This window comes from Micropterus salmoides, unplaced genomic scaffold (genome assembly GCF_014851395.1).
Source record: "Micropterus salmoides isolate LMB-PRFRI ecotype aquatic unplaced genomic scaffold, ASM1485139v1 Ms_hic_scaffold_5, whole genome shotgun sequence".
NCBI classification, from domain to species: Eukaryota; Metazoa; Chordata; class Actinopteri; order Centrarchiformes; family Centrarchidae; genus Micropterus; species Micropterus salmoides.
In genome coordinates, this window is record NW_024044237.1 from 10,269,493 (window position 1) to 10,283,609 (window position 14,117).

General features: G+C 43.3%; 1 protein-coding gene across 1 annotated transcript in view; it reads right to left on the bottom strand.

Annotated features, from left to right (window-relative positions):
* Nucleotides 1–1,693: 1,693 nt before the first annotated feature.
* gpc4 (glypican 4) overlaps nucleotides 1,694–14,117 on the bottom strand; it is a 30,915-nt gene continuing 18,491 nt past the window's right edge. The window contains exons 2-9 of the mRNA XM_038698656.1: nucleotides 12,699–12,857; nucleotides 7,232–7,629; nucleotides 6,690–6,855; nucleotides 5,635–5,765; nucleotides 5,396–5,542; nucleotides 5,181–5,305; nucleotides 4,905–5,077; nucleotides 1,694–4,819 (exon numbers count right to left, since the gene is read on the bottom strand). Coding sequence (XP_038554584.1) covers nucleotides 4,596–4,819; nucleotides 4,905–5,077; nucleotides 5,181–5,305; nucleotides 5,396–5,542; nucleotides 5,635–5,765; nucleotides 6,690–6,855; nucleotides 7,232–7,629; nucleotides 12,699–12,857 — 1,523 coding nt within the window. The 3' untranslated portion in view covers nucleotides 1,694–4,595. The remainder of the gene's footprint in view (nucleotides 4,820–4,904; nucleotides 5,078–5,180; nucleotides 5,306–5,395; nucleotides 5,543–5,634; nucleotides 5,766–6,689; nucleotides 6,856–7,231; nucleotides 7,630–12,698; nucleotides 12,858–14,117) is intronic.

Below are 14,117 nucleotides of genomic sequence, written 5' to 3' on the forward strand. Positions count from 1 at the left end.
ATGGTAAAAACTTATAGAGTCTATGGGAAAATAAGTTAGTAAAAACCATGGTAAAAACTTATAGAGTCTATGGGAAAATAAGTTAGTAAAAACCATGGTAAAAACCTATAGAGTCTATGGGAAAATAAGTTAGTAAAAACCATGGTAAAAACCTATAGAGTCTATGGGAAAATAAGTTAGTAAAAACCATGGTAAAAACCTATAGAGTCTATGGGAAAATAAGTTAGTAAAAAAACCTATAGAGTCTATGGGAAAATAAGTTAGTAAAAAAACCTATAGAGTCTATTGGGGGAATAAGTTAATAAAAACCTGTAACAGTAAATAGGGAAAAGAAGTTAATAAAAACAAACCTCTACACACTGCATTAAACTGAATGTGTATTTGGTCCTGGGTACAGTCCATGGACTGTATGTAAAAATAGCCTAATGGTATAGCAAATGCTAGAAATTGCTGCTTAACTCTTCTATAGTGTCTGCTGTGTCTTCCCTCAGAGATGGGAGTGGAAGTAAAAACACCAACACTGTCCAAATCAGAAATGTAACAAGTAGATGCTTATCGTCACAATAAGTGAACATCCTAAATTGTGTTTGGATCAGCTGTAGTCTGTATTTTAGAAATAGGCAACTAGGTTCATCATGAGTGGAAATTAGAAGTATTTCTGAATCAGATTTTTTTATTCAGTTCTTGTTTGTGTCAGTTAAAAACACACATTTCCACACATGCCAGGCTGAAAAGCAGTGTTTCACTGCCCTCACTGGTTGAAAGTAGCATCACGGATGTGTGCTCAGTTGCACCTTTAACCACACACAGCAGTGGTGTCACCTTCTACTGACAAACTTTAGAGTACCTTTATATATCACTGCACCAAAGTTAACTCACTGAAGGTCAGCCAAGACAAGTGTTTTTTTTAGGATTGAGGGGAAAAGTGTGGCACTGTTTGTGGACTACTAAACAGATTGGGCTCCAAATGGAGCTCCTTAGGTAATTGCGGATTTCAAAGTGGGCACCGAGTGAGCACCAGTGAACCTACCAGGAGCGTGTATAAATGTTTATGACTCTATAAGTGTGGGTATTGGAAGAGTGCCAGCGACACCCCATTAGCCTTGGTCACATCACCTTATAAGGATGAACTGATGTGTTTTGATGTGTAAGCTGAAATATGTTTTCTCACACTGCTCTGTAGCGTTCCATAGCTCTCCATTTATGACGTTCGATGTCATCTAGATAATTGTGTGGTCATTTTCATGCCCTGAATTTGCTGCTTTAAAATTGAATCATATACCATGATTCAACATGTAATTGGCTAACTGGAATTCCATGTGTCAAGATCACCATTTTTATTTGTGTGACACACAAGTTTAGCTTTAAAAAATAATCTTACTGGCTCACAGCAAGTTGCTTTATCTTTATATACTGATAATATTTAGACATTTTCATGACATTTAGATGTGTACAAATGATAAAGCTGGTCATTTCCTACCTGGATTCAGATTATGTGCAGTAGGTGCAGTCTGCTTGTGCTATAGTGAGTCACCACTTACTTGCTGTTAAGAATCCAAATCCTCCTGTGACAAAGCTTAAACATTTTAGCAGTTACATGCCAGTCCTGATAAATCATGAAGGGAAAAAAAAGTAGTAAACAAAGTGTGACATGTAATTTTTGAGTGTTGATAAAATAAGACGATTCACAACCTTTTAAATATTGGCAGTCTTTATTTCAACAAGACTAAGAAATGTTTAATATACACTTTCTCTTACATTTAACATCTATCTCATCTTGTTTTTCCATAACATTTAGGAGATACTCTGACAAGTAAAAATCTGGTGTACTGTTATGGCCTCTTTTAGAGACGTCTAAAATGGCTGCTCTTTATTTACACATTTTTATTCTTTTCAGTCAGTCACCAAGTCTCTCCTTAGAGAACGATTCTCCTCTGTTCTTGTGGGCCAAAGGCTGATGGAAGGATTTCAACACCTGTCCAACTCAACTTTGAAGTTACTACATTTAAGTTGCTCGGTGGATTAAATGAACAAAATCCAGCAGCTGGACCAACTCCTGCCAGCCAGAAAATGTTGCTGCCCTGGCCCGCAAGCACAAACATTTACCATCATCACCCAAAAACATTTCCTCTGACTCTCAGAAAGTTGGGTTTCTTCACAACTCTCCCACATGACACGAACATGCACAAGCCCTTGTAGAAATGTTGGTGGAACACAAAAATAAGGAGAACTGAACCAGTCTCATGCAGAAGTAATGCCAAATCAAGCTGCTGAAGCACAGTTTCATTATTTTAAATTAAGGCTAAGGTATATGGGTTGCTTAGATGTTTCATCAAATCCTTCAGCCAGATTCAATTTGACCGAAGACACTGATGTCCTCGTTGATTTGTTCCAAGTCTCTTAATTGGGAACGATCACTTTTTTGGGGGGAAGAAAATATAAAGTAAGCTTACAATCAACCTGTCAGCTCAAAGATAAACAGGCAAAAAAGGTTGTTTACCATCTGTCTTAAATGCAGCCAGTTGTTTCAGACCTGCAGACAAATGTGAAACATGCAAATCCATCTTCAGTTTTCACTAAATGCATATTTGAACCCCCCAAATCGGATCAATTACTTTGAGAAATTCATTATTTTTTACATATTTTGCATATCAATACATTCTGAATACTGTATTTTGACAAATCTGTCAGTTCTAAAAGCATGCTTGCAATGACATTAAAATACATGCATAAGTTACTGTACAAAAGTTACATGAGGCAGCATCATTTTAGAGATGAAATGGCCAGCTAATGCAACTTCCACACCAGATTATCATTCAATTAGAAGAACTAGAAAGTCCTATGTTGTGCTTGTCAGCTGGTAAAATATACTCCACCATTCAGGGTATCTGAGCAGATAATAGTTATAAAACATCCACATTCTTTTTTTCCTTACCTCAAGAAGTTGCTAATAATGTACCAAGGCTAAAAGAAAAAGATCAGGCACCATCCTTTTCATTCATTTTGGTAGCACTTGTGACAATACTTCAACAATCCACCTCAAGTTGACATGATGAGAACGTGAGGATGAGGATAGGTAGATCAAATGGCTCAGGATGAGTTCATTTATACTGACACAGGCCATTTAAAGAGGTACAAGTGTGTATTGTGGGAAGGGGGGATATGGGCAAAAGGAGCCCCCCCCAAAAAAAAATCTGTGCACACTGACCAAAAGTGCCCCCCAATATCTGTGCACACTGTCCTCTTTCACCACCTAAACCTAGCTGTCAAATCCACGTAGTACCTAATATATATATCTTCATACCAAAAATAGCTAAAAATTACAACACCTCTTCAACATAAAACCCTGTATTAAAATAATCTTCTCTTGATTTCCTTTGATCAAAGCACTGTCTTTTGTTCCTCTTCTCTAGTTTAATGTGAAACACTCTGAACATACGCATCGCCACCTTTTTCTTTTCAAACAAAGTAAGACTGTATAGAGTCAGATCCTCTGTGCTGAACTGAGCTTACAGTACCAAAAAGGGGCATTCAGGACTTGTCAGCTTTGCCTTCTTTTGGGGTAATGCCAGGGGAGTCCTTCCTCTTCCACGGCAGTCACCTTTCACGAGGATGCCAGCCACATATCTCAACTCTATCATACACTTTCAACTCAACATCACTAGATTGCATTGACAACAAGAGCATGCATGAGGTATGACTTTACTATTGAACTGTTTAAGCTGAGGAAATTAAATTAAAAATAAGTGAGAATATTAAAAGTTAGGTTGTGATAATGGGTCATAGCAGACATACAATATGCATGTTTGGGCTTGCAGAGGGGCCCCGATTGCTCTTCTAAAGATTATTCCATCTCTAGGTCCTGTGCTGTAACTTCTCTCACTGTATTTCTGTGAGATGAGCTGCGAACATGTTTTACCATCTCTCCAAAGCAAAGCGTATAAAAGCTCAAACTGTTCCTTGGCTGAGATCAACAGTTAGCTTTGTCATTTATGACTGATGTACGGAAATGTATAAACACACAGACACAAACATTCACAGTGCACACATTTGTCATGTGCAGAAATGATTGCTAGAAATTGTTAACATTCATAACATCACATGATTTGTTGACCTCTGAAAAATGGAGAGAAAGAACATCCTCAGAAATATGAAGATATGTCGCACCACAGGCACTCAATGATCAACCAAGCGTCTCGCTTCCTATTAAGTTATCAGATGGCAATAGTTGAAGAAGGCACAAAAATGAATTATGAGATTAAATTGCCAAAATAAGACAATTATATAATGTTTGTAATGCTGCAAGCAGAACCATAGTGTAGCTCCAAAAGATCCGTAAGGAGTAAAGGTTTATCTGGGGAAAAAAGGTGGCGGTCTTAGGAAGAAAATCATATTGCTGTACACTGATGTCCTTAAAAACATACAAACACATAATTAAAAGTGAAGTTATTGTAATATTAAGAAGAGGCCCCCCCCACCCCCTCAATGGCGGACAGTCCAAGGTCCTGAAGGCAGTCTTTTTAAAGTCTCTCTGACAGTTTTCCCCTTCGCTCCGTCATTCCTCATCATTCTCTTCCTCTCCCTGCGAACCAGTTTTATCTCAAGTGGGGAGCAAGCAGAGCCAGGGCCAGCCCGCAGAGCACCAGCGCCATGCTTTGCTGTGAAGCAACCCCGGCTGATGGACTTCTGTCCACCACCACTTGCTTAACACGGGGAGTGCCAGTGTTCGGTGGAGTGGAGAAGTAGATGTCCCGGTCTGTGTCGCAGGATGCTGAGTCGCAACCGCTGCCGCTCTCCTCTCCTCCGCTGCCATCCTCATCTGGGCGATAAGACACAAGGGTAAGACGTGTGCAACTAGGACATTATTTCATAAAAACAAAACAAAGAAAGTCCTCCATCCTCACCATTATCGACAGAGATGTCATTGCCGCTGTGTGCAGCTTTGAGCCAGCTCGTCATTTCCTTCAAAACTGCAATCTGACTGCGAATCACAATGTCTGGCTTTGTTATGTCCACATCCACGTCGGGGTTGGACAGCTGATTGGCCAGTCCATTGCCTATGACATCTGACTCGTACCTATGTAGAGTAAGAATCAATATTAGTCATGATGTTGGGTTAGTTTAAGATACTTCACACACAGTAAAATTCAGATTCTGTATGTGTGCTGTGTATATCTTGCCTGCTTTTTGCGGTTCCATTCCAGCAATCGTCCCCAGGTGCAATCCTCTCACCGTCACACACCGTCTCTGGCAATGTGGACCAGAACTTCTTTGCATGTTTTAGCTTCTTCTTCACATCATTTGTCTGCATAGAAAACACAGTCAACAAGTCAGAAACATCTACTTAAAGCAAAGCAGCAGTAGGTTTGGTTATCTGGGTTCTCTTAGTCCTTACCAATCGATCTAAACTGGTCCCGGCAGCAGTGGTGGGCCTAGCATCAGGACTGTACGGGCGGAAGCGGCCGGTAAAGCCTGTTTCTTTGACAGAACGCTTGGAACGGAAGGCTATGCTTGATTTAGGCTGTCCACATCCTTGGAAAACCTGTCAGAAAAGTACAAGTATGACGTTGAGTTAGTGGAACTGAGTGTTATTATTTATTATCTTTTATTTCAAAACACTGAAGTGATACTGACTTTCTGCGACACTTGCATGCTGTTCTCCTGCATGTTCATGATAGCCTCTGAAATCTTCACGTCGATGGGATCCATGACGGACTCAAAATTAAAGGGACCTTCGAGCCTCTCCGCTAGACTGAGCATGGCATCTGAAAACCAGAAAACAGGAACATGACTTTTGAAAAAAATTTCATTGATGATGTTACAAAAAGCTGCCACAAGGGGGAAGCACATGCCCAAGAGCAGGAGATCGTAAACCAGTGAAACTGAGCCATGAGATTGTGGCAGAATAAAGCTGCTGCACAGCGAGGAGGCAGGAGGCAGCAGACACCAGACGCCTCCACAGACAGTAACAAGGTCAGCAGCCAGGGAGAGACACATGTAATGGTGGTATAGAAGCCAGGAAACATCTTTTAACACACAAGTCTGTCATGTAGAATAAATACTATATACAGAGGAGAACAGGGGGGTAACACTGCCTTGAATCTAATGAAACGAATCTGGGTCTGTTTACACAACACAGGAGCTGCATTCATTCAGTGGGTCACAACATGTACAACATGTACAACCCCTCCCTCTCTCACTTGACTTATACAAGACACTAAAGAATGAGGGATGCGTTTGTACATGATGTTTTTTTTTAACAAAAAACACACTGTTCCTTTGTTAAACATGTTCTTGCTAAACCGAAGTGCAATAAACCCCCAGAATACATTGGAAAAACATTTTTTCCATAAAATTACCCCAGTTACATCGTGCTACCAATACCATCAAGTCACATTGGTTTCATGCCCGCAGGGGTAAAAAAAAACAAAAAAAAAACAAAAAGGTGCATGTTTAGATAAGGCTGAAGTACATTAGGTTAGATTAGATCAAACTTTAACGATTCTTTGGCAAAATATGAGCACTGCAGTGGCAACATGTAAAAGAACAGAAGCCGTGAGTTGTATAAATACACCCTGTTGCCAAATCAAACACTTTAAGACATTATGGTTACAGCGTGGTGCGTTCACGGTCAGGATATTTTAATAATTGCTGCAGAAGGTGTCCATGCTCATATAATGGTCGCTTACCGAGGAAGTTGTTCCATTCTGTGTCCAAGTCGGCCTGGTTGGCCAGACACCCACGCATCACATTCAGACAGTAATTCTGGCAGGGTTTCAGGGCCACTTGGCCCGAGCAGTAGGGACAGTACAACATCTTCATGGCCGCTCGCACACAGCTGGGAGACGCACTGACCTTGAGGAGGCAGGGGGCAGTTAGCAGACTGTTATCATAGGACCAAAAACACTCATCCAACACCACCATAGACATATATTTAGACTGTGAAAAAGCATGACCATTAATTTTATAAGCCATGTACACAAAACTGTATAATCTAATCATCAATGAATCATTCCCTACAGTGGAAAAACATGCCATACCAGAACAGTCAAAGTGGTTTATGTTATCAGAGACACTGTAATGGAACAGCAGCCAGTTTTTTCAAGAAGGATAAAAAGTCAGAAACAGTGTGAGGGATGGACAGGGCTTTGGGGAAAACACTTCAGTGTTTGACTGACTGTTATAACCTTTTTTAGCAAAGACAAAACCTTCCCAAGCATCCCTCTCTTACCATAGAAACTTTATTGACCACCTCAGGCATGAGTGTCAGGCCACGCACAAAGGTGCGTGCAGCGATAAAGGCCCGTGTCAGCTGGATACGGAGCTTGCGAGGCACATCGCCAAAGGGTTGCAGCTGCTCAGTGTGCCGGCTGACGCACTCCATGTAGGCGTCGCTGAATTCGTACTGCACGTTGACCAGCCGGAACATCCTCTCCAGGAGGTCGGCCCAGAAGTCCGACAGCATGGAGTCCAGGTTGACCGCGGCGCTGCCAGACACGTAGTACCGAGTCAGGGCCTCAAAGAAGTTCTTGAACAGTTCGGCGTTCTGCACGTACATCATCCCGTATGTTCGCACAAACATGTTGTGCAGCGACACCTCTGCATTTTTCAAGAGCTCCCGGAAAAACTCTGTAGCAAACAGAAGGGGGGGGAGGGGGGGTATGTTATGACCAAATGTTGAGGCTGCCAAAGACCCCGAACAAACAAGCTTACATTGTTAACATTTCATGTCCGTCTACAGGGAGGGATCCATTTTAAAGATGTTACAAAGGAAACTGAATTTGTATGATGGATAGCATATTGCCTGGGACATCTACAGAGACTGAGAGCTGGTTTTATCAATCTTTAACTCAATAACTTCTTATGAGTTTACTTGTTTGGGAACAGCAAATTTACACTTTGGGTTTCACATTACAAAGCATGAGGCAACACACATTGAAAACATTCTGAGGTTTTCCTCAAAGTTATTGAAATATACAGATTCCAGCGCAACCACAGTGTATGTAAATAACTCAAACATTGCTATTATCTCACAAAATGAACATTTCAAAAGTAAATATTTCTGCCACAGTACATCGAAAGATCAAGACCATCCACCCACAACTTTGCCTTCTGACTCTGTGCCGGTGCTGCTTCCACCATTTCAAACCATGTCATATTGATGGTTATTCTACTTCACCCGTGCCCATGTCCTGCCAATTTGGGTATCTCAACAGAAACAGCTTAAGCATAAAGACTTGGATGAAAGGCAAAGGAATGCATTTTGGGAGTTGGGTGGGGGGGTTGGAAAAGAGGAGATGAGAGGAGTGAAGCAGGAGGGGTGAAAGGTGGAGCCGGAGCATCTCTGTCAGGCTGAATGAGCGCCGCCGTCTGTCCACATCAAGCCGCTTCAAACTGGCCACCATCAATGGCATTTTTCTGTTGTCACATTCCATTCGCCTTCCTTTCTCCCGGCTTCTCTTGGACTGTCCTTCAGAGACATTTTCAATAGGATTACTGAATAATGCAACCCCCCTCCCCGTATATGGACCTGTACCCCCCTAACCAGCCCGGCATCTCCCTCACTCTGCTACTTTCACTTCATCAGTTCCTTCAGAGAGCTCTCTTCACTAGAGACAGGGAACAATGACCTACTTCATCCTGAGGAATGTCCATCACCCCCCTCGCCGCTTCCCCCCACCCCCAATAATCCAGGCCCCCCCTCCCACAGACCCCCCCAAACCCTCCAACTTTCTTAATCTGAACAAAATGAGAATTCCACAGAGTCCCTGAAAAATACCTCACTTTCAGTCCCGCGTGCATGCAAGCATACACTCGCCCCCCCTTTCATTCATCTCTCCCTCTCTTTTTTTATTTTTATTCACTCTCCGTCTCGCTGCCCTGTCACACAAAACTTCTGTCCCGCTGCAGTTTCTCTGGGTGCCCTCTGCTCGGCTTTGAAATGTAAAGTTCCCATGCTCTCACAGAGGGAGTCACTAAACGCTCCCCGCCACCAGCGCGCGCACACACACACACACACACACACACACACACACACACACACCAAGTAGCGCTGTCACTTCCACTTCAGACGGACACACTAAAAAGAAAAAATGAGGTTGGGGAGGGCTGAGGGCGGCTTGGGGTGGGTTAAGTTGAGGGCTTTTTTAACTCCAAATCCCCACTGTGTCGCCAAGGATACCGGAAACACTGCAGCCCCTCCATTTACCCCCCCATCCTCCCCTCCAACACACACGCACATACACACACAAAGCCAGGGGAGAGGGCACCAAGTTCCCCGCTCCATTGACAGAGATTAAAACAAAAAGGTCCACCCCCACCCCTGGAATGTCATAGTAGCCACAAGTTTAAAGTCACTGAAAGGAGACGGAGGAGGACGACGACAACCCTAAACTTCTCCATTTCCTTACTTTATTAGAACGGTAATGCCTATATGCTAAACAGATAAGGCTTGTAATGACTTTGGAAAAAACCCACTGGTTAAAAAGAGAGGCCTGTGCAGGGTGTGTGTGAGCGGCGGCAGCAGCGGGGGGGTGGCTCTTTGGCCGAAAGCTGAGGGTCTGAAGTATGAGCAGCTTTACACAGGCATCTTGCATTGTCATTAAAAACAGTTTATGACACGCAGCCGTCTGCCAACAGGCCAAGGAGCTGAGCACTCCCTCAGGATTTTTCCATTAAAAAATGTGCCTGCCGCTCAGCCAATGGTCTGACAGAATCTGGGTGAAAGGTTACACGGGACAGAGTGTAAAGCTGTAGCAAAACGTAAGGAAGAAGGACATTTCCTGCCTCTGTGAGTGTCTGTCTTTTCCCTCCTCCCTCCCCTCACCCTGCCATCATTTCCATATGCTGCAGAGAAGGTCCTAAATTATGAGCGATGATCTTAGGCCCAATCCATCACGGGAGCAGAGGAGCTGACCGATCTCCTCCCACTCCTCCCTCCTACTTCCTCCTCCAAGGAGCATCCCACCTCTCCCCTGCACCCCCACCCGTGTCCCTATAAACTCTCCTCCTCCCAATTCCAGCCCAGGCAGTAATTGCATCCTATTTGTGCCAATTAGTCTCTGCGCGTCTCCCTTTTCTTAAGGGATAAGATTCTGTCCCTCCTGCTGTTGGACTTCAGTGCTTCAGATGGATGTCTCGTGTGTGTGTGTGTGTGTGTGTGTGTGTGTGTGTGTGTGTGTGTGTGTGTGTGTGTGTGTGTGTCTCTGGAGACAAGGGGCCTTAATCCAAGTGCTTAAATCCCAGACACAGGCTTGCTCTGCTGGACGGGGTCAGTGCAACAGGACAGACAGGCTGAGGCCAAGACAAAGAGAGAGAGAGGGGAGAACTATTTCTGGCCCTGGTCTTAATTGGGCATGACTCCTAGCTCCAGGCGCATGATGAGAGCCTGCCTAATCACATACACAACTTCCTGAGTTTGTTAGTGTATGTTGCTGTGTCTGTTTCCATGTACAGTTGCAGCTGTGTTTATGCATATGTGCACCCCACTTCTAGTGGGAGGCTAGATGACATCATGATTGTGTCTTCCTCAGTAACAGTAAATACAGTGATAAGCACTTCCTGTGGCAGTTTCACAGACGGGAAGTGCCTCCTTCTTGGTGTATCTGTGTGACAACAGGAAATAATAGGACAGCAACTTGAGCCCGTCACCGTATCCAGTGAGAGAGACGGTCTAATGGCCCAGGTGGAAGAGAGCACAGCAGGCCTTTGTAAAGAGATCCCGCATCTAACAGTTCAGAGACAGCGGCAACTTGCCTACAGTGATGGGGGGGGGGACAAAAGGGGAGGAAGGTAAATGTAGAGCAGGGAAGAGTTTCACTGTCAGCTCGAGGACTGCCCCCTCTTGGTCAAATAGAAGGCCCTCCAGCTGTTCAGGATTTTTCACGATTCGCCTGTTGTAATGATTGTGGTACATTAACATTTTGAGTTGTTGTAACAATATTTAAGCAACAGTAGAAATATAACTTCTATTGGGGCCATTTTTTTTCTTGATGGTGTGATAGAACTGGGTAAATGTGGATGTCAAACTGAAAAACTCAACTGAAGCCACAATGAAGTTTGACAGCAGATGTTTTATAGTTATGTAAATGACTGGAGGAAATGTCTTGACAATTGTGGTTCTGGTATGAGTTCCTCAAAATCAAAGACCGAGAAGCCCTTTTTAGTTTTGCCATTTTTCTCAGATGTTTCACCATGGTTACGTGATCTGCAGATAATAAATACATCACTACCTGTAGCCACAACAGACCAAATGCAAAGCAGCAACAAGAAAGTCCACTTTTAGTCAAACAGGAAAACCTTCTCTCTTTCTTTTTCTCGGAAGAAAAAAGCAAAGAGAGGAAAGGTTTCATTTAGTCAGATTATAAGCAACAGTACAAGAACAATTTCAATAAGAAACATTGCAAATTGTTCTAGTTAAATTAATAGACTGTTTGAAAATCATTATCATAGATTTGGGGATACTAGCATATATAATTTAACTTTAAGGCAACTGACAAATTTAAACAACATAGAGCTGCAACGATTATTCAGTGAATCAATCTACAGACTGGAAAACAATCAATCAATCAATCAATCTGCAAAATGTTTGATGTTCAAATAACGAAGAATTTCTCAATTTGCTATAATTTAATAGATCTAACGATCAGATGTAAAAAATAATAAGTAGATTCTTGATAATGAGAATATTCGCTTGTTGTCGCAAATAAACGATGTCACAGGAAGCATCAGTTGGGCTGTGGAAGAAAAAAGCAAAGAGGAAAGAACAAAGCAGAAAAACAAGAACATATTTTAAAGAAATGCAGAAACAGCGAGACGTAGTAGAGAGAGAGATGGAGCGAGAACGACGGGTCTCAGGGGCAAAGTGGGGGGTTTCTGGGAGCGCGAGCCTTGAGACGGGGACAAAGGGCAGTAAGAGAGGAGAAAAAGAGGGGTGGGGCGGCAAGAGCAGCCACTGCATTCCGACACGTCACATTCCTGTTCACATCTGGCTGCAATACACACGCTCCCCATTACTGACTATCCCTCACTCCCCTTCACAGACACATAGGATGTGAAGGTCTCTGACCCGCATATGCACAGGCACGCATGTGTACACACAAACGCATCAATCCACACACATAACGGCTCTGAACAAGCAAAATTACAGTTTTTAGGACTTAAGAATCCGATGCTTTCTTTCCTTTTCAGTCCTCTCCTCTTTATCTTATCAAGCTTTTTTCCCAGCAGAGCTGCAGTGGCGGCACGGTTGGGTGGCTGGGGGTAGCCAAAGCTGCCCCGCTTCCTCGGTGACTCAGCACTGTTGCATGTTCCCATGCGCTCCCAGGGAAACCTGATCTCAATATTTACAGGCGTACACACATGTGCTCACACACAGAGGAACAGGAAGTACAGAGAAGACTAAATCTGAAGATGTGTGTGGTCCTTCTGGAAGCGTGCACGTCTCTCCGGAGGGAAGGGAAGCGGGTGGTGGGGGACAATGAGACAGGGAGCTGAGACGTTGAGAGACAGGTGGACGGGCCAACGGACACAGACTAACTGTCTCCAGCTCCAGGCAGTGCACTGGCAGGTGGGAGCGTCCGTCAAAAATCATGCAACACAAGTACTGCTTTGGGGATACTAGCCAGCAGCACAGCGTGGCCTGAAAAGTGGCAAGTGTGCATGGGTGTTTGTTTGCTGGTGTGAGCGTGTTTGCTTACTGTCAAAGTGGTCGTGCCTCTGTCTGAAGGTGGATTGTAGGCTGGTGCTAAGCCTGGTGACGGGAGCTTTGATCTCCGTGTGGCTCTGTTGGCTCAGCTTCTCCTCCATCTCCAATGTGCAGCAGGAGAAACCCTGCGGACACACTTTCAAGGGGGCTCCTGGAAGAGACGAAGAGAAAACACTGTTAAACACCATGTGACACAGGAAAATTACATTACGAGTCACAGTAATACAACAAATTCCTCCAACGAGTTCTGCCCAAATAAAAAACAGTTCAGAACAGTAGGCCCCTAAAAGTTATTACTTTCAGTGTTTCCCCACAGAATGACAGCATAACTGTGGTGCAAGAGTGCTGTCGATATTGACTAGCAGCTATATACAACGTGCTCAACGACAACCCAGCTGTACTCTAACGTTAACATAGCTATCCTTATTAACTAGGCTCCTTATGCTTGCTAGCTAAACATGTATGGGTCTCCGAAATTGACAGTGTTGTGTTGGACAGATTTATGCAGTGGTGTTCATGATAGGCTACTAACCATTCAATTTACACGGGTCCGTTGTCAATGTGTTTGCGAGAGAGAGGGGGTGAGAGAGCGACAAGAGTTGCTGTTCGAATATATGAGCTAAAAAATTAGTTAAAAATTTTTTAATCTAATATCAATATGTGGCGGTGAGCGTTGATATTATGGCGGGCCACCACAAATAAATATTGTGTACTGTTGTGTATATTCTGTATTGGAAACACTGACATTTAAATAATGTACTGACTCTGTAAGAAGCCTACAGAGTGGCTTTGTAAACGTCTCTGGGGATCAATTCTCTGAGCCAGTTGGTCACCTTCAATGGACATTTTACTTGTTTGAAACATTAATGTATATTGATCATTAACACCACTTCTTGCATTTGTCTGGGATGAAACCTTTCAAATATTGAGTAACAACCCCTCACCAAATCAAATGCACCTGTGAAAAACCCCTTAACTGCACTTAAGTGGATTAATTGCAACACTCTGCTCAGAGCAGTCTTTAGCCAGCCACTTTATAGAGCCTTGCTCTTATCCTGCCACTTTCCTGTCCTGATTGATAGTACAGTGCTGTAGCTCTCTTGGAGTGCTATGTCCATCTAAAACAGAGACTTTTAAGAGGAGAGGATTAGCTCTCCACCCACTTTGTGGGTAAGAACGCTCACACAAGCCATGCTCGCATTGATGCTGATTAATCTAAAAAGGCTTTTTCTCACCCATTTTGGCATTCACACAGGGCAGCGTTTGCAAAATGCAAGAAAGCGATAGTCTGTCGTATCACGAATGTATGATTCTAATGTGACCTCAAGCATGCGAATGTCACGTGATCCATATTTGAGTTGACGATGCTCTCTTTTTTGAAGGCTTTCTCTCTAAACAAACACTAAAACTT